Here is an 18,882-nt window from a genome sequence, read left to right on the forward strand (position 1 = left end):
CCCTCTCAAAAGAGAACGGGCAACAGAACCATAAGTCAAGTGTGGTGATAATTCTACTAATGAACTACAAACATAATAGATAAAATTAAACATAACTCATAACGCAATAAATAAAGCTCTCTACCCCGCAAACGAAAAGCATAAACGATAACACATACGTAGTTTCCTTTTTTTTTTTTCATCTTTTTTTTTTTTTGTACTCGTATATCACGTATGCATCTATGCGCATACTTGAATATACTACGTTTTACGCAAAAATTCATGACACGTTTACACGTAATTATGAGAATCGCCGGAGCAAGGAAATTTGAGGGATCAATTGCCAGTTCTTTACCAGGTGAGAAGATACAACACGAAGGTGGAGATGGTTTTGAAACAAGAATAAAGAGAGAGAAAGAAAATTTTGCAGAACTCGCAAAACAGCTGCCCCGACAAAGTTCCTTCTGTATTCTCGGAAAATTTCATTGCTCCGCGTATGTGAAAAGTTTACTTGCAACGTGATATTGCGTATTAACAGAAGACGCTTGCACTACATTTAAGAAGAAACAAATAATTAAATTCAAATTTTACTCACTCTCTGGCGTTAATTTGTCTTTGCGTGGACACCCCGATAGACTGCAACGAAAAATTAGTCAGACGCATCGTACATCGAAATGGTGTTTCTTTTTTTTTTTTTTTTTTCCTTCTTCAATTAGTTATCAGTTATTGGCAAATTAAATAAAAATCGGGCAACGTATGCCTAAAATGAAACGGATGAGACGATAAAAATTTCCACGAGTAAATAATAGCCAATCGACGTGGTATACGGGCGTACCCGAATTTCCAACGGTTGATCGCTGATCAACATTGAGTGGGACGTTAATTACTGATAATTGCTTACCTGCGGTGGTGGGAGTATATACCAGTCACGTGACCCTGCCCCGTGCAACCCGGTGTTGGGCACTTGTTGCCTTCTGTAATCCACAAATCAAAACCCCGGTTATCAAACGTGTGTGCGTTACGTTCCCACCTGTACACGCGTCGTCTCCACATGTACATATATTATCAACGAAAATAGGACGAAGAAATTGACCACGTCGAATCTCGTATGTATGTACATACAGAACATATAAATAGATTACTATTTTTTTTTTTTTCTTTTAAATTAAATCAACAACGATGACATTGCCCTTCCATGAAGGTAACACCCTGCAACCCTATTGACAAATTCGATCCGTTCGTATCTGTAACCATTTAATTTACTTAGAATAAAAATATTTGAAAATGGTGTGAACATCAGCTCGACGTTACATCACCGTGTACAGTTGCGACGAACGAGTGATCGGTAGGGTTGTACGGGTATAAGTCGAGGTGGTGGTTTTCTCGGCACAGGAAGCAACTGGGAGGCGACGAAGCCACCAAAGCTTGGTAGAACGGCATTCATTTTAGATGAAGGTCCGGGGAGCTACGCGTTGGCGGACCCCGACGTCGGCGCATGTATTTGAATGGAAATTAACTATTGAATAGTTGACAAGCGACGTGTCCGGCGTCCCGACGGCGCAACGTCGTTGGGGGAAACGAACCTTCCTTTAGCTTCGGCGGGAGGGGGGGGGGGGGGGGGGGATGGTGGCGGTGGTTGTTGGGACGCTGTGCACACCTCAACCGTTAGCAAGAACGATTTCTGCTTGCTCCCATTAAGGTCTTGTTAACCTCACGACAACGAGGAGGAGGACGACGACGACGACGACGACGACGACCTGGCTGACGATGTTGTTACTTTTTGCCTACCAAAGTCGTTAACGCTCTGGCCGCATTCACCCTATCCTCTCTTCGCCGTTTCAAAATGTCCAAAAATGAAATCGATTCAACGGGATCGATAGTCGACTGCGAAGAAATCTTTAAATTACACCGAAGATCTAACCACTCTGTAGGAAAAAATAAAAAAAAAAAACGACTTATTGGTAGTTCTAGTCCCCTCGAAAGTCGAACGAAGTTTCAGATTCACCATTGATCTCATCGAATATTTTCATAAACCATTAATTAGTCGATCGTTCGTACGAATGAGAAACGCGGCTGAATAGGCAATTTGTGCAATTTGCCCTCCATTCATGGAGTCGACGTGTAATTGCATTTTTCGCGAAGGGACCTTCCCGCTAGCCCCGGCACTGCCGTCGTCGTCGTCGAAGTCGTCGCGAAGGGTGTTGCACGGGGGAAGAAAGGGGGGCGTGGGGGGGGGGGGAGGGGGTAGTTGTTAGGTCTGGTACACCTCCACCCCGAGCCCCACCGCTGCCAGGGGTTACGGGTTTGCGTGCGGGTCCGTCTCCTTCTGTCCGTTCGTTTGTCCGTCGGTCTGTCCGACCGTTAACGTTCTACCTATAGCACGCTGCGGCTTGGCGTGTTACGTATTTGTGAATAGCCTCTGGGATTTCGCGGTCCCGCACCTAAGCTCCGAGATTAGCGTCTCACGGACGCCCCACGCTACCCTATCTACGAGCAACGCGGTGAAACCCGCAGTCGACGAACCTACTAAACAAAGGAACGGGTTGACTCCACTCGTGCATCAGAAACAGCCCTCATGTATATACACCCGCTGTCGCGGATGAATTTGGCAGCCTGAAAATCTCGGCGATACGCGATAAAGCTTTTGCAAAAACGGTATGAAAATTTGAGAAAATTTTCTTCACCCAACACCGCGCAGGGGAAAAGGGAAGACGTTAAATCCCGGCATCGCTGCAAACCACCCCTTCGGAGAAAATAATCGTAGGTGATCATAGTACTTTTTCGTGGGCTAGTGGAAGTATATAGGATGTGACGTAGATGTATATATATATATATACTTGACCTCCGGAATCGGCTCTTCGGGACACATAAGTAGGTCCGTCACGTATGGGATGGGGTGGAGAGGCTTTGAGTACGGGAGGGGGAGGGGGGGGGGGGGGGTCCGTCCTCCCCCGTTCGGTTCCAAGGGGGAGGAAGGTTGCCGCGGACTTTTATAAACTTTCAGATGTACTAATCCCTCCGAGCCTTGATCCCCTCGACGTAGTATATCTGGCCCACCTCCTCCACCATCGCGGGCGGTACGCGGGGGTCGAGACCGCTGCGCGGTTCACAGGAGCGAAACTTCATCAGGGCGTCATTTCGCGTCGCGGAGAGAGCCGTCGATCCCTGCTTAGGTACATCCTCGTCCTTAAACTCGGAGGTCCCTCTCGCCCCCCGCCCGCGCCTCTTTCCAGTCCTCACCCATTGCTACTCTTACTTTACCCGCGCCACCCTCCCCCCCCCCCCCCCCCCCCGCCCGAAAGCACGCCTCCTCTCCTTCTAGCTTCGTAAATTGGATTACGATACGTGACGTCATTAGCGGCATGGTTTATTTAGAGTGGGAGTATGATAGGGCGGCGAGCATCCCGGCGAAATGGATGGACGTGATACGTGAGTCTTATTAAGATTTTTTTTTTGCCGAGAGGAAGAGCCTCCTTCCTCTCGGTTGTCGATATCTACCCACGCGGGGATTTTGACCTCTCGTTCCGTCAGCTCGACAACGACGCAAATGCGACAACATCCCTCTATACAGTTTACTCCGGAACGGAAGTCGGTCCTTAGCGTCGAGTGTAAATAGGCCTCGCGTTAGAGCTTTTTAAACAGGTTAGAAGAGTCGGGGGTAGGTACGGGGTGGGTACGGGGGGGGGGGGGGGGGTAATGGTTCCGGTCAGCTAAATGAATTCCGGCACGCGGTAGCCACGTTGTTCTTTCCGGCTGTCTGAATAGACTTGTAACGAGCTGCGGACGAGAATCCGTTTTTTCCGGACTACGAGAGAGAGCGAGCGGAGTACCTTCTATCGGGAGGGCGGGCAGACCGGTCGGTCGAGGCGGAGAGGCAGACCGTCGGAGTGAGCTACGCGCCACGGAAAACCGAGGGAGAAAAAGAGGGAGTGTGTAATTGTGTTATTTCGTTGCCGTTTCATGCGAGGGTCACCGGCGAGGAGGTGTACATAAACACTCCGCTTGTTTTATTTATACGCCCTGCTGAGCCGCGGGGCGCGTGCCGAGCTCGCACGCTTTTTCTCCTCTCACTCTTTCGCGCCAAAGTCTTTTTCTTTCGCCTTTTTTTTTTCATTTCAGTTTTTTTCTTTTTATTTATTCATTTTTTTTTCTCCAGAATTCGATAAATTTTTTCGAGTTGTGATATTCTGCGATTTTGCGAAATATCGCAGTTTACGCTTCTGATTTTTTTGACTTCGACGACGACCTTGCCGAAATTGAGGGTACGGTGGATTGTTTTTTTTTTTTTTTTCTCTTTTTGTCATTTCACATTTTCCGGGATTATTAGCCCGGGGATTTAATACGCGCGCGCGGTATCTTTGACTTTTACGTATACGGAGGAGAACCGCAGGTGGAATTTGAAAGCCGAACGATAATTACGCTAATTAGCGTGACCGGGTCACCGTCAAATGGCGCCGCAGAGGTAGTAGATTTATAAACGTGCGACGTGTATAGGCTGCGATGTATAATCGTGTACCATCGAGGTACAGCTGGTTTTATAAGGTAATATCGCCCACCCACCAGCCATGGCGTTTTCAGGTGCGTGGCGTTGATCGGCCTACGCTTATTGTAGTATTCCCTACGTTATATCGGTTATACTTTCACGGTTACACAGTAGTGCACACGTTATTTGATTTTCCCTGAAAATCGCGTGTCCACGCTTCAAAGAGCGTGTTGACACGCTATAAAACCGCTATCAATAAAATCCGACGACGTGACCCGCCGCACCGTAAAACACCCCCACGGGCACAGAAGCGCCCGGGCCACCGGCATGACAATAAAAATAAAAATAAAAATCATATGAAATAAAGTGACCGACTTACTCGATCCAATGACATTTTTTATTCGCACATGTACGCACGTGTATCCGTCGTTGTACGTTACGTCGCCCGACGTCAAGGTTTCAAAAACGGCGTACTTCGGACGTCACGTGAATTAAAAACTGTGGAGTGGAAAATAAAGCAGAGAGAGGAAAATCGATTCGATACAAAGCTTCGATGATTCCGGTGTATAATGAGTGTAATTAAATAAAAAAGGAACGATCAAGCTAGTGGGGGAGGGGGGGGAGGGGTAAAATTCGCGGCGTTCGCGTGTGCGAAAGTAATCGTACCGCGGGTGATTATTGCCGTTGGTGGTTTCGCGGTGTTCGGTGTACCACCCGTGGTAGGGAATGAAAACGAGACGACGGGATCAAGTTTCAATATTTGTAGGACTGTCGCGGCATTTGAGAGACGTAAAACTCGTTCGGTTAATACGGGGTAATAAGGGAGAGACAGCATCGTGGTAATAAGGTAGCTTTCGGGCACGCCGACACGGACTACGGGGGGGGTGACGGTAGAGATTCTAGTCACGTTTCGAGCCCGTTGACAGCTGTGGTTTATACGTGTGACGCGCATCAGCCGAAAATTTCTCCCGACAACCGACTCATCCGACCCGACGTCCCACTAAGACCGCTGATATACCGCAAAATTTCTACTTGTCGTATCGGACTTAATATCATCCTCCACCCTCGAAGATTTTGAGGTAAAAAAACCGCGAGAGTTACCGCGCCGAGCTTTTTCATTCACAGCTACGTTCTCTCGACGCTGTATTTTCTCTTGTCGAAATCTATTGTCTATCTTTCTTTTTCGGAAACATGTTATCTTTGGATTCCGAAGAGGCGCGCGATCGTCGAGAAGCGTGAAGTTGTCACGTGCGGAGATTTTTTTTTTTTTTTTCTCTCGTGCCCACAAGACGTGGAAAAATCGTTCGACAGAGTTAAGCGAACGGACGAACGAGAAGTGGTGGTGCAGCTTTCGAGGGATAAAATAATTCTGGCCAGCGAGACCTTGATTTCACCATTTGAGTCATCGCCCCTCGGTTCGTAATTATTGATTTTCCCGCACTGCCCTAACTCCCCTAACTTTGCAGAGAGAGAAAGATACAGGGATAGAACGAAGAGAGTCGAAAATGCCTTTTGTACTTCCACATCTATAACGCACGATCTGCAACCCCTACCGATACTAACGCTGCCCCCGATGCCGTGGACCAATTTTCACTAACGAATTTACAACTACCAAAATTACCATTTATTCAATCGGTGTCGTTTTTACATCTCTGTCGGACGATCGTCGACCCGAAACGCGCGCGGATGACGAGAAGAAAAAACAAAACAAACAAACATGTACAACGTGTGAACTCACCTCTGCTGAGACTCGAAGGTGACATCGACATTCCGGGTCGGTTTCCGTCGAAGCCGGTCGGTCGTTCCCCTAATTTCATCACTGCGTTGTCCGTTTGTCCGTTTCCGGTAGTAGTAGAGACGTCCCCGACTGTCGGACTCGTACTGCTGCTACTACTTACTGCCGCTACACTTACAACACCCTCTCTCGCAATGTCTTGTATAGCACTAGCGGCCCTCGAACCGACACCGGCAGGTTGAAGAATCGTGTACTGTTTCGAATTTGCGTCCGGACTAGCCGCGGAGGCCACACCGGCTGGTTTGACTGTGGTAACAGGCATTTGAGAATCGCGAGTCGGTTGGATTTCCTCCTTAGGTGACTTTAACTGCAGAAGAGAGACCGTCGATCCGTGCTTCTCTTCTGTAGGGGATGAAATGCCTGTTATGGGTTGGGGCACAGGCATAACGGGTACGGGACCACTCGGGGGGTAGCCGACGAAGGTCGCGGCGGCTGGATAAGGTCCGATAGGCGGTATAGAGGTGACGGGAGTAACGGTGGTCCCAGATCCGGTACGATTTGCAGCCGCCACCTTCGAGTGTTCCGTATTTGGAGGCCTGAAGGCGGAGGCTGTCGAAAATGGGGAGGACGTCGACGAAGAAACGTTCGAAGAGACTTTTGTGTCGTTATACGACGACCTCTGATAACCGGTGGGATACAACTGCTGTCTTCCAGAGTTTTGAGGGGAGGTGGTGTTATTCTTGGATGGACGTTCCTTATCCTTACCGTCGGATTTCTCCTTGTCCACTTCGTCCTTTTCGGCCGTTGGATCGGACATGTCGATTTCCAGTTCGTTCGACGAATCGTCGACTAGCTCGTTGAAGTCCGGGGGGTCGTAACGCGAGTATTTCTCCGTTTGACGACCCTGGGAATCCGATTGATGACCGCCGCCGATGTTCCCTCTTTCATTTCTCTCTTTTCCCAGGGGACGTACTGCACCGGAACCAGAACCGACCCCGGCGTTACTTCCGCCCCCGGAAGACCGCTTGGCAGCCTCGTTGTGAGATTGACTAACGACGCCGCTTCCGACCTGGTATTGAATGGTAGCGCATTGGTTTTCGATATTCGTAAGATTTTCGAGATCTTTTCTAATTTTATTCGGATGCGGTACCTGCTGCTGTTGTTTGCTGCCACCCTCCTGCTTGACGTGGTGTTGCGATCGCCTTTCCTGCTGACCTCGCAACGTGATGACGTCCTTCAAAGAATAGCCGGCGTCGTTGCTCGCGTTGGAACACGTAGACAGTGAGGAAGGTGACATTTTCGGATTCTCTTTCTTCTCTTCGAATAAATTTTCAAAGTTGGACTCGTATTTGTCCTCGTCCGAGTTGCCGCGCTGATAGAAAGAACCCCGAGGGCCAGGCCAGCTTCCCGACAAACTCTTCAGGGCTGCCTCCGTCTCGCGTATCAAAGTCTCGTCGTCTTCCGGTTCTTCGGAATTTTTTATAGTTTTTCTCGCTGGACTGCCGGAATTACTGGTGGCGAAGACTCTCTTCTTCTGCGGTAACGGAATGACTTTCGAAGCGTCCATCTCTATTTGTTTTCGAACCTCCTCGTCGCGTAAACTTTTTCTACGACGTTTGGCAGCGGTGTCCGCGACCTCCATAAGGTCTTGGGAAACGCTCTGCTGAGCTATCGCCTTCTTATTATTCAAAAGTTGTTGTTTCGGCTTAGGTGTTGCCGTCTCAGCTTCCAGCTTACGTTTCTTGAGGTGCGCCATTGCATTCTGTCCACCCGGTACACTGGTCAATTCTACCCTGGAACACAAACATTCCAGAGTAAGCTATACGCTTTTAATTGTACATCGGTTTATACCGAGGCTCTAAACTTTAGATTTAATTAGTCAACTCCGAACTTTTCCACCGGCACATTGACTGAATCGAAAAGCTTCAGCGCCCCCTGCGAAAGAGTTTAAACGATGCGATGGACTTGAAAAAATCGACGGTTTTTTTTTTTAATTTTTACAAAATATCAACTAGCTCACGACACTGATTGGAAAATCTATACGAGATCGGTGTTGAAAGGCATAAGGATATGAGTGAAGAAAAGAAAACAATGAAACCAGCGAACAGTTACCCAAGTGGCTTACTTGTCGTTAGTCTTTGAGAACTGGTAAATCGCTGATCGAATTCTTCACCCTCACGAGAGCATCGAAGAGTTTTTATTTTATTTTATTTTATTTGATTTTATTTTCAATTGTGGAACGTTTCACGATCATACGCACAAGTTGATAACAACGAAACTTTTTTTCCTTCCGATAGAGTGTAATTGTTGTTTAAAAAAGTACGAAGAGTGTCCGATTTTTTTTTTTTTTTTTTTGTCGTCGTCGAACCGGAGGTATGCAACCCTACAGGGTCAGGTCTCGGTGTATCAGATTTCGACGAAGTTGAATTACGAAGAATTATCGCGTAAGTTTATCGCCAAGTTTCGCGCAAGTTTTGTTCAGCACTCGTTGAGGAGCGCGTTGCTCCCTTAGCGAAGGGTGTGTTAGAGGATCCCTTCTCGACGGGGAGCTCGCGAGCTACTGTGCTATGTTGAGGGAAAATGAGTCGGGGTGGTATCGGGGGTGGTCGTGGGTAGTCGTGGTACGTCGGGAGGCCTTGTTCCCGGAGGGGATCCTCCAGGACGCGCGCACCACGTCTCTGCTTCGCCTTCGCGAAAGTGGGGGCGGGTCTGCGCACTGTCCACCCCCTTGGCATTCGACGTAGCGCAACTCGCAGTTTCAACCGAACCCACCCCTAGCGGCTCGAACGAAAGAAGCGCCGACGGAGAGGACGATCCTCGGGGGTTAAAGAATTTCTGGGTGGGGGTACGCGTACCGAGATGCACACCACCGACTACCCTTATCCCCTTCGTACGTGTGTACGCGGGGAGACTTTGCAGCATGCAGCTTCGCCTACCAATTACTTATATTTGTACACGTATATACGTCATCCGGGTTTGTACTTCATCCCCTCTACTCTCGCTTTGCTCAACATACACATAATCATCGCGTAGAATTACGTGAGCGGGGGGGGGGGGGGGGGGGAGGGGGTAGTAATTATTTACGGTTAAATAAGGAGGAGATATCATAGCGATCTTCCACATTGCGAGGGTCTTCAAATTACTTTTACATCGCTGTGGGTGGGTGTGTGGGTGTGGGTGGGTGGGTGTACTTTTTAATTGAGTAATCAAGGGTTGCAAGCCCCACGCGATCGGATCACGATTCCCTCGAATCGGCGGTAGCGTAATTTATGGAGGAATTTTTCTATCGACGCTCGAATCACGGTGCCGTTGAAGGCGATCGCTCTTGTGTCAAATTAATGACCCGCTACCCTACAATAAGTTCCGTCCCCCGCCCGATCGCCGAACAACGTGGCTATCCTGAGCGGAATATGGTTCTCGAGGGTTTTTCGTTTTCTCTATTTCCTTTTTTTTTTTACTTTTTTCCTTTTTTCCCCTCGTCCTCCTCGGTCCTACCCACCACCCGTCATAAGACTACCGCGTCATTAATTAAAAGCTCGTTCAAGCTGAGCTGACGACCTTTCTTTTCCCCTGGTTCGCGTTCGTGTACTCGGAGTATCGGAGACTCATCTTATCCGAGGAAACTTGACGGATAGAGGAGATCCGGTAATCGGTGGCAAATATTAAGAAAATTCTTCGGTCGTAGGTGAAAGGGAGCGCGATCATCTTCCGAGCGACAACCGTTCCCGGATCGTCTCAACGTGATCGATTGGTAAGAAACGAGTTATTGACCAGAATCGGGGACGAAAGTTATCGCGAATCGATCGAACAGCAGCTGCAGCAGCTTTGAGGGATTTGAAAACCGCTGATCAGTGGGGTCGTACGAGTGAATCGAGGAACGGCGGGGGCGAGCCGGGCTGTTAGTTTACTTCTGCCGTTCGAAAGTTTTGAGAGGCGAGAGGGTGGGCGGAAGGGCCGGGGCATCGGCCCGCAAAGAAAAGTGATAATGTCTTAAGCCGGCGCCGTGATTTAACTCGTGATTTTGGCGCCCCATGCCCTTACCCTCCGGTTCAAGACTCGAAACTCCCGGGGTCCATGGTCTGAGGAGGTTTAAGATTTAAGGTTTAAGGTTTAAGGTCGGATGAGCGCCTCTGCCCGATCCCTGGGAGCAACACTAAGCTCTCTTATTCGTCGAGTCGAACCTCGGTTTATCTAATTGAACTTGTCAGCTCCTATCTTCGCTCGCACTGCTTCTGCCCCGCATGGTCTACCACGTGACCGGGTATCTTCTCCTTCCGAAAGACACTCCCCGGACATACCATGCGCGTAAATTTCGAAAATGCGCACACGCGATTACTCATTTTTAAGAATTCATCTACTACGCCGAATCACCTCGGACAGGTGTAATCGACTCACCGGCCGATTGCCGGACCCCGAACGTTATTCATTCCGGCGGATTGGGGGCGGATAATCAGATCCGATTCAGTTGTTTATCGATTAGATAGTGGGCTTTCTCTGATAGAGTGCATTTAAATTTGAGCCCATCAATTAATTAGCAAGTGTTAGTTTCACCTCGGTGGTTCGGGGGGTTGGACTGTAGTTAGGAGTAGATAGCGCCTCAGGCAGTGGGATTAGGGTATTAGGCGATGTCACGTCACCGGAGGACCTCCTCTTCGAGACTGTGTTCCATAAGATAGCTCCGAGGGACTCGAGCCTGAATCCCGACAAGTTCAATTAGATAAACCACCGCGAGATCACAGCTCTTAGCGGTTAGTCTTGCCGCGCGGAAGCCTCGCCGAAGAGTATCCGTCGTTGGAATTGGCCTATACACTAGCTCGCCGTGTCCCACGAGAATCGGGCGAACCGATAAACAAAGATATCGGCTAACGATCTCTTTTTTTTTTCAGAGGGTAATTTTAAAGCGATCGACGTTAATATGTTTGTCGAATATTCGTGCGACAGGAAGTGAAATGAATCGGATGAAAAAAAGGATATGAGCAAATGAAATAAAACACGAATTGATAACGCGCTACGTGGGTGAAGAGCACTCAGGTGCACTCAACACTTAATAATAGGTACACAGGTAATAGGATACAAATTTACAGACGAATGTTAGAACATTTCATGCCTTGAGTGGCATTAGTATAAATGGATTCGTGAACATAGCGCGTTAGCCGAGTCGGTGGGAAAATGTAAATGGTAATTGACGGACAATATACTCGTTCATAATTTAGCGGATATCGGTTAGTGAAGTGCTTTGACGAGGCGAAACTCGAGCCGCCGTAAAGGGTCATTAATGATCGAAGGTCATTTACTTTTTTTTCCACCGCAAACAGCACACCTGGAACTACGGGACACTCGAGTTTCGGGAAACGAGTTGACGACCGCGACCACTCCGATTCCAATTTTCGTTGACACCCATCACCACCTGACGCTCCGATACCGCTTTACTAATGATCCCTTTCGTTCCACGGTTTTTCTCTCCCCCCCCCCCCCCCCCCCCCCCAATTTTCTTTCAACGCGTGAAAATTTTCTCGTCGCGCAGTAGCTGTCCGAGGCCAACTTCTTGGAATCCCAGTTGAGAAACTCGCGTGGAATTCAGAGTCTTGCATACACATCCTTTTGTCGTTCTTTGCAAAGGGCGGAGCGTGGGGTGTCGGTGTAAAAGAAGGACAGGGGTTGAAAGGAGGTCGTATGTCTTTTTCTCGCCAGCAGCGGGTGCCAGCGTTAGCAGCAGCAGCAGTAGCAGTGGAAGAGGGATAATTTACGAGACTCTCACGCGTGGATAATGGGGACTTAGCTAATGCACCGGAGGTCGACACAACGCGGCCTGGCACACGCGAGATATATAATGCTTACATGCGACGCGTAGGATGTATGAAAATTTCCTTTTTGTTTTCTTATTTTTGTTATTTTTTTTTTTTTTTCCCAGTTTCACCCAAGACTTGATTAAAGTCCCACCCGTCCTGTAACGTGGATATTTTCGCATCGTCCTGACAATTCTGACGAGAGGTCTTTTTTTCCATCTCCCGTGGCAGTCCGTTCGGTCATAGCGTTGGTTAAATAATACGTGATCTCAACACGAGAACCTTCTTTCGATGAACACGGTCCGGCAATAAGCAGGCCACTTAAAGGTTCCCTCCTAGCGTTAAATATTTAATCGGAATTCGATTGGTCTAAGACGTGGACCAATAAGCGAGGGTCCGATAACTCGAGCGTGGAGATGCCGTAGAACGGAATTCCCTTGAGTCGTGAGGCGGAGGTAGAGTGATGGCCAGCCGGGTTTCGTCGTCCGGTGCGGTATAGCCGGGCGAAGGAGCGCCGGCAGCTGTCTCAGCAACGACACTTTTCCACTATACATCCCATCGAGCACTAGGGTATACGACGCCGGCCATCCCCCCGCCTCCGCGGGGCTGATTCCGCTTTAAAAATCCCTCGGTCCCTCTGGAAATAAAGCCAATCTAAGGGTCGTTAGCTCGTATGACGTGGAGTGATATCGAACAAGTTTTGAGTTTCGGAAAGCGCCGTCGACCCGCCATCGCGTCGTCCGAGTACGAAGAGGTCCTCGGGATCACCTGCGGATCTCGATAGAAATGAAAGGAAAATTGAAAGAAAAAAAGAAAAAAAAAAAAAAGAGGAAAACTCGAGAGCGCAGCCTCTTACAATAGGGCGACAAGACGTGATCTTCCGAACTATACATATATAATACGCGGATTAGAAAGTTTTTAATCTCTGCGCCCGGCGGCCGAGATTTTTATCGCACCGGTAGTAACGCTGTAGGTCACCAACACCCCGGTCGAATCGTGTCTGAGTTGAAGTGAAGGGCAAAACGTGGCGCGATCCATCACGATCGCGCTATGTCGTTAATAACTGGCCCATTAATTACGAGGAAGGAACCGAAGTCTGAACGTCGTTTTTCATCGATTTCTCTGCAGCTATAGGTACTAACCGAGTTAATGACTCTGAGTACACCAAAAAAAAAGAAAGAGAAAAAGAACACGAATACCTATCATTCGAAACTGAAATCCCGTTGGTCGAACGAGAGCGAACTCTCCGTTCGGCCGAATATCTGAGGAATTTTCGTCACGCCCTCGACGAGAAGGTGGACAAGAAAAATTTCTCGTCTCTCTCAGGTTTTGCGGGAAGAAAAGGGCTGTTGAGAATCTTAAAAATGTCGACAATTCCGGGTGGGGTGGGTAGCTGATAATCGGCAGTACGACGCGGTCGTGTAACACTAGCTTTGGGAGCATGCATGTGCGGGCACTTGTCACTATATTATTGATCGGTCGGTCGGGCAAGCAGTCTGAGCAGTCGGGGACTTGCCTCCTCCTCTTTCTCCCTTTTACCCTTGCCCCCCCTTTCTCCCTCGTCGTACCCCGCCCCCCCCCCCCCCCCACCTTGGGCTACGTACGTCTTCACCGTCCCGCTCACCCTCGTCCTCATCCTTCTTTTCCACCCCCACTTTCATCTCTACCTCCTGCTCCGCTTCCTTCGGCTAGCATGGAACCCCTCGGGGTGCACGATGCAGACCACGGCTCACCACCACTCCTTTTCACCCCGTCCCAACCCCTTCTCCTCCGTCCGCGATTCTACTCCACGTAACGTACCTATACTACCTCCTCTTTCTCTCCCTTTCGTATTCTCCCTACCTTCTCTTCTTCTTCTTCTTCTTCTTCTTCTTCTTCTGCTTCTTCTGCTTCTGCATTCTTCTTCTCTCTCGCGCTACCCTCGATCTCTCCGTGTCCCCCAAATCCGCTTTCGAAAAGAGAGATACGACACGAGCAACCCTTTTGATTCTCTCCGACTTCTCTCTCTCTCTCTCTCTCTCTGAACAGGGGAGGCTCGATACAGTGACCTTGGTACAGAGCTGGGCTGCGGAAGCCCTTCAGTCACAGATTTCACTCGCACGGTGATGACTTTTTTGTTTCTCTTCCAAAATTATATCGATGCGCAACGACTTCGTCGCGCGATCGATGACGCTCGCGAGTAAACTTAGCGGCTCGTATTTTCAACATTTTTACCACGGACAGTGAGAACGTCCGACTCTTTCTTGCTTTTATTTTATACCGTTGTTTTCGGTAACTATAAATCAGTTTAAATTTGTTAGCACGGTACACAGATGGTTTTGTTATATGAAAATATATGCCGCGCAGGGATGGTAAGTATCCCCCCCGGTAAAACACATCCCGCGCGCCTTACCCGGAGATCCCTCTCGCCGAAACCCGAACGAAGCCCTCTTCTTCCCTCTTCTCTCCTCCCGCCCGACACACCAGAATTTAGCTCGCGTACAGCCCCGCACACCCGAAAAGCCTTCGGGCGTCATGCTGTTCTGTGCTCTCTTTAATTACGCGCGACCGGTACGCATGATGTATCGTTCTTACCGCTGTACGAAACGTTTGCGGAAAACTTATCCCGCGGTATTGTCGTCGTGACCGAAATTTCGGAGGTGGTAAGCGTGACTCGGGACTCGTAGCACCTCGCTGTTGGATCCGCGACGTAACCGGATCTCTCAAAGAACCGGGTAGCAAATCGTTACCAAAGATGGACGAGATATAGAGACTAGCGATCCGAGCGATTTTACCTAACGGATAGAAGAGGAGGTAAGGAAGACGAGCCTTGATCTATCCGCGGTACGTGGGCGGGTGGAGGAAAACGCTCCGTACAGCCTGATTGAGTTACGTTTTACTCGTGGTGGCTGGCGGGGGAGGTTTGCGCGTGAAAACGGTATCTCAGACTGCTACCCGGTGGGCTACGTACTTGGGGGACGAAATAAGCGGGTGGAAGAAGGCGACGAAGTTCTTGCCCAGCTGAAACGACATACTAAATTTCTGAAATGAGTCCGGAATAAAGTGTTCCCGCTTTCGCTCGCAATAATATGATGCTGCAGGCAGCTAGTTAGTTTCTGAAATTACTTTTTAGGCACGAAACATTGCGCGCGGGGTCCCCCCCCCCCCCCCATAGCTTTTTGGATTACGATGCCGTTTGCGTAAAACGAATGATTCCCCGTTTCGCAAAATCATCGTTGACACAGTCCGGTATACCTCCGAACACCGATCCGCGAACGATTTTATTTTATTCTCGACTCGGTTGTTGTTGTTATTATTATTATTATTATTTTTCTCATCTTCGTCCCCCGAAAACATTCTCTCGAAACTTTGGAAAGTCCGGGCAGTGATTCGCTGCGAATAAAGAAGGCATCGACGATCCACGCACGTGTACAAAGAGTAGGCGAACGCTTTAGAGAGAAAAAAAGAAAGGAGGGACGACGCCGTTTCTCTCCCGGTTTCACCATCGCCCCGTTTTCTCATCCCCATAACTCGACCCTTCGTTCATATCCCTAACGTACTATACGCAAGTGAAAAAGAAGAAGAAGAAGAAGAAGAATGTAAAGAAAGAGGGCAGCGGAGAAAAAAAAAAAAAAAGTGGGTTATGATATATTTGTAATCATGTTACCGAGAACGTGACTCTCCGTTACAACTGTTTCGGTAACAAACTGCCACACGGGAAAAGGCCTTTTATATGTTAAGGGATAAAATTCCGTCGATAGCTAATACTTATGTACGTGTCGTCGACACGCCGAACAGAGAAAGGGGAATGAACAAAAAATGGAGATAATTTTTTTTTTTCGCGCAGCGATCTTATCTCAGTTTTGGCGAACTTTATCGGAACCTCCTAATTGGATGACGGTGGTTGTATTTAAACGGGGCGTCGCGGGGCCTCTTTAAAACAAGATGGGACGTATAAGGCGGTACGGCGGGGTATCCCTGCCACACACGGGTAGTCGTCGGCAGCTGTCCTTCCGTTATAACCAACCCGCAACATCGGTTCCACTCGGCGCGTTGGATTCCCCGAGTTCCCTTACACCGAAAATTCGCATTCCCGCATTACCGTCACACGAGTAATTACGCATATCTTGGGTGGCAGTTCGCTGTCACGGCGTACGAACTCGGCTGAGGTTGGTTCGGCTGGTTTTCACACGGTTAACGGAAAGCCGCGACACGAACGCGATCGTTGCCCCCGGTGGAGAAACGCGTACGGCACAAATCGCTTTTACCAGAATCTAGCTCCTGCGGGGCTAACAAAAGCCCACAATTACCTTCCTACTGCCGTACGCGAGGCGGCCGGGGGATCAGGGGGGCCATTTATCTCGATGGCGTCTCATGCCCGATATAATTCACCTCGGCAACGGCACATTGTTGCATAATGAGGTGTAAAACATTCCAAGATATCTGACTGGCGGCGGCGGCACCGCAACGACGACGCTCGGAGGTACGGGATCGGCCCCGTTGAATTTCCCGACGTAAAAGACTGTGGGGGAGTCTCGCGAAATTCCGACGTGAGAAGAGGGGGGGAAAAAATTAGAAAATGCGATATTCGCTGCGTACAGCTAGCCGCGACAATCGGCGACACGTCGAAGAATTTGGCGACGAAATCTTGGTCGTATTAAACCATTCATCGACCGTCGGTGCATATATTAACCCCCCCTCCCCCCCCCCCCGCAGTTCGTACGAAAGATAATATTCTGGGTATGTCTGCAGGGGTGGGAAGAGACGTGGGTACGAACCCACCGAACCTCGGAGTCTGGGGCGCGTCTCACACCGCAACAATGCGGTATAAAGTAATTAACCTTGCAAGTATTTGAAATATGCCAAGAAACACGCTGACCATATTAATCTTGTCGGACGGGACAGGCATGCCGTTGTCGGTCGAGCAATGTCGGTGAGCTGACCCGTTCCACGGTCAGATTTTCAAAGAACGTTCGAAATTTGAAATCGAAATTTTACGAGGATCCCTCTCCGGCGAACGACCGCCCTGCGTATTATTATACGTATACCGGATCCAAAATGAATTTTGGGGGACCACAATAATTCCTCGGTGAGCGAAGGTCACCGAAAATGAAATCGGCGGCGATTTTCGAAGATAAGAAACGGAACGATTCTCTTCATTTTATATTTCGCACGTCGAGCATCGCCCCCGGTTTCCATCCGCGGCCTCGTGCGCGGAGAGAATGCAAAATTGATCGGCAATCGCGGTAATAAAGTTTGCTGTACAACGAGGTAACGCGACGTATCCGAGCTACTTCGCTATTCCCCAACTCCCATCTGTTTCTATTCGCGTCCCAATCAAGTGGATCGGGCGTATTGATACGACGCTAAAAAAAAAATCGGGGGTGCTTTTTTTCACCCTCGTGCGACTATCAACCGTCGTTCGTTCGACACGCTCGCGGGTACGTGTCGGTGGATCGACGATATTAAATTGTGACGTACACCTTCGAAGATCACCTTCATTTACTTTCGCGTCGTTTGTCGATCGTCCGATCGATCGGTCGCGTCGATGACTCGTTATTTTCGTACGTAGGTATACCTATACGTGAAATCACTCGACACGTTCGCGCGAAACGGGTAGTCGATTTCCACTGGATTTTATAACGTTATATGTACTCCATTTCGAACTATACGCGGTGTACACGGTACACCCATTCCCGGAACATGATTTACTCGGAACTCATATTTTTCAGGGACTTTTGGAACATCGTCGGGTTATACAACGGCTAGAAATGGCCGAGGGCATATGTGAATGGGGTTCCAGCGGCGTAACGCGGTTCATGTATTTATTCATCTCCTCTATCCCTTCCCGAGCCTTCCTTTCATTCTCGGTATCAGGCGTCCCCGTATGCTCGACTTCGCGGCGAAAACTTGGATCTTTTTTTCTATCGACTATTTTCACTGTATTTGGACCTCGGTAACTCGGTATGTTTTTTTTTTTTCTCTCTCTCTCTCTCTCTCTCTCTCTCTCTCTCTCTCTCTGAGTTCTACGTTATTCCGCACCGCCATATTTACTCATCGAATCCAATTTCGATTCACTTACGAGATGATTTACGGAACGAAGGCGTTACCTGTAGGTTGCCCTTTGATTGAAATTTATTGAGAGTAGTCGGCGTAGTCCTAAAGGAAAACCACCGCCAACTTCGCGCGCTTTACGGGATGACGACTTCCCGTTCCATCGTTCTATCCGTATATTCTGTTTCGCCTTTCGTAAAAATATATGTACATTTTCATTTATTCCATCCAGCCGGCCGTCTCTTTCGTTGGCCTTTATAAAGATGCAGGGTGTTTGCGAAATTCTGCGAATTTGAATTTATGCCGATCCCGTATAAATACCGTGGAACTTTTTCATTATTCTCAGATTAACCGACTCGCGGATCGAATTGCAATTAAACTATCTGCGTAGAGGTAGCGAAAAGCATAAATTTTTTTTACTCTTCGCCTCTTCGACTATCATAGAAATGCATCAGCGTAAATCATAATAGACTACAATGTACGGTACATTAGTTGACCCTATAACGAAAAAAGCATCAATTTTCAACGAATGGCGCCGGCAACATATGACCCCAGTTTTATTGGCCGGTATTGAATTTTTATCTTCTCGTTGTGCAAATAAGGCCGTACGCTAGCGGGTAGCGCTTCAAAATGCATATTTCTAGAATTTGTTATCTATGAAAAAAAAAGGACTTAAAAAAAACAAAAAAAAAAAAAAATACACGCCGCAGCCAGTTTTTCCATCGAGTTTTGCTCGTTCGAAAATTAGACCGAGAGCGTACGTGGGTAGCTAATTTTTTTTTTTTTCAAGTGAAACCTAGCTGCAACGGATTCGAAAAATGAAAAAAAAAAAAAAGAAAAAATAGTAAAACAGCTCGTCTGATTTT

At 48.4% G+C, this 18,882-nt stretch overlaps 1 protein-coding gene across 14 annotated transcripts in view; it reads right to left on the minus strand.

Annotated features, from left to right (window-relative positions):
• Nucleotides 1–18,882, minus strand: part of LOC105687725 (AF4/FMR2 family member lilli) — a 269,224-nt gene that overhangs the window by 16,622 nt on the left and 233,720 nt on the right. For 11 of the 14 annotated variants that reach the window (XM_020853299.2, XM_020853298.2, XM_048652876.1 and 8 more), the window contains 3 exons: nucleotides 6,201–7,990; nucleotides 881–953; nucleotides 575–615 (listed from right to left, as the gene is read on the minus strand). In XM_020853299.2, the coding sequence (XP_020708958.2) occupies nucleotides 575–615; nucleotides 881–953; nucleotides 6,201–7,990 (1,904 nt within the window). Of the gene's footprint in view, nucleotides 1–574; nucleotides 616–880; nucleotides 954–6,200; nucleotides 7,991–8,322; nucleotides 8,770–18,882 lie in introns of those variants that run through there. The other 3 variants (XM_048652878.1, XM_048652882.1, XM_020853310.2) reach the window with 3 other exon arrangements.

The sequence above is a fragment of the Athalia rosae genome, chromosome 3 (assembly GCF_917208135.1).
Source record: "Athalia rosae chromosome 3, iyAthRosa1.1, whole genome shotgun sequence".
Classification (NCBI taxonomy): Eukaryota; Metazoa; Arthropoda; class Insecta; order Hymenoptera; family Athaliidae; genus Athalia; species Athalia rosae.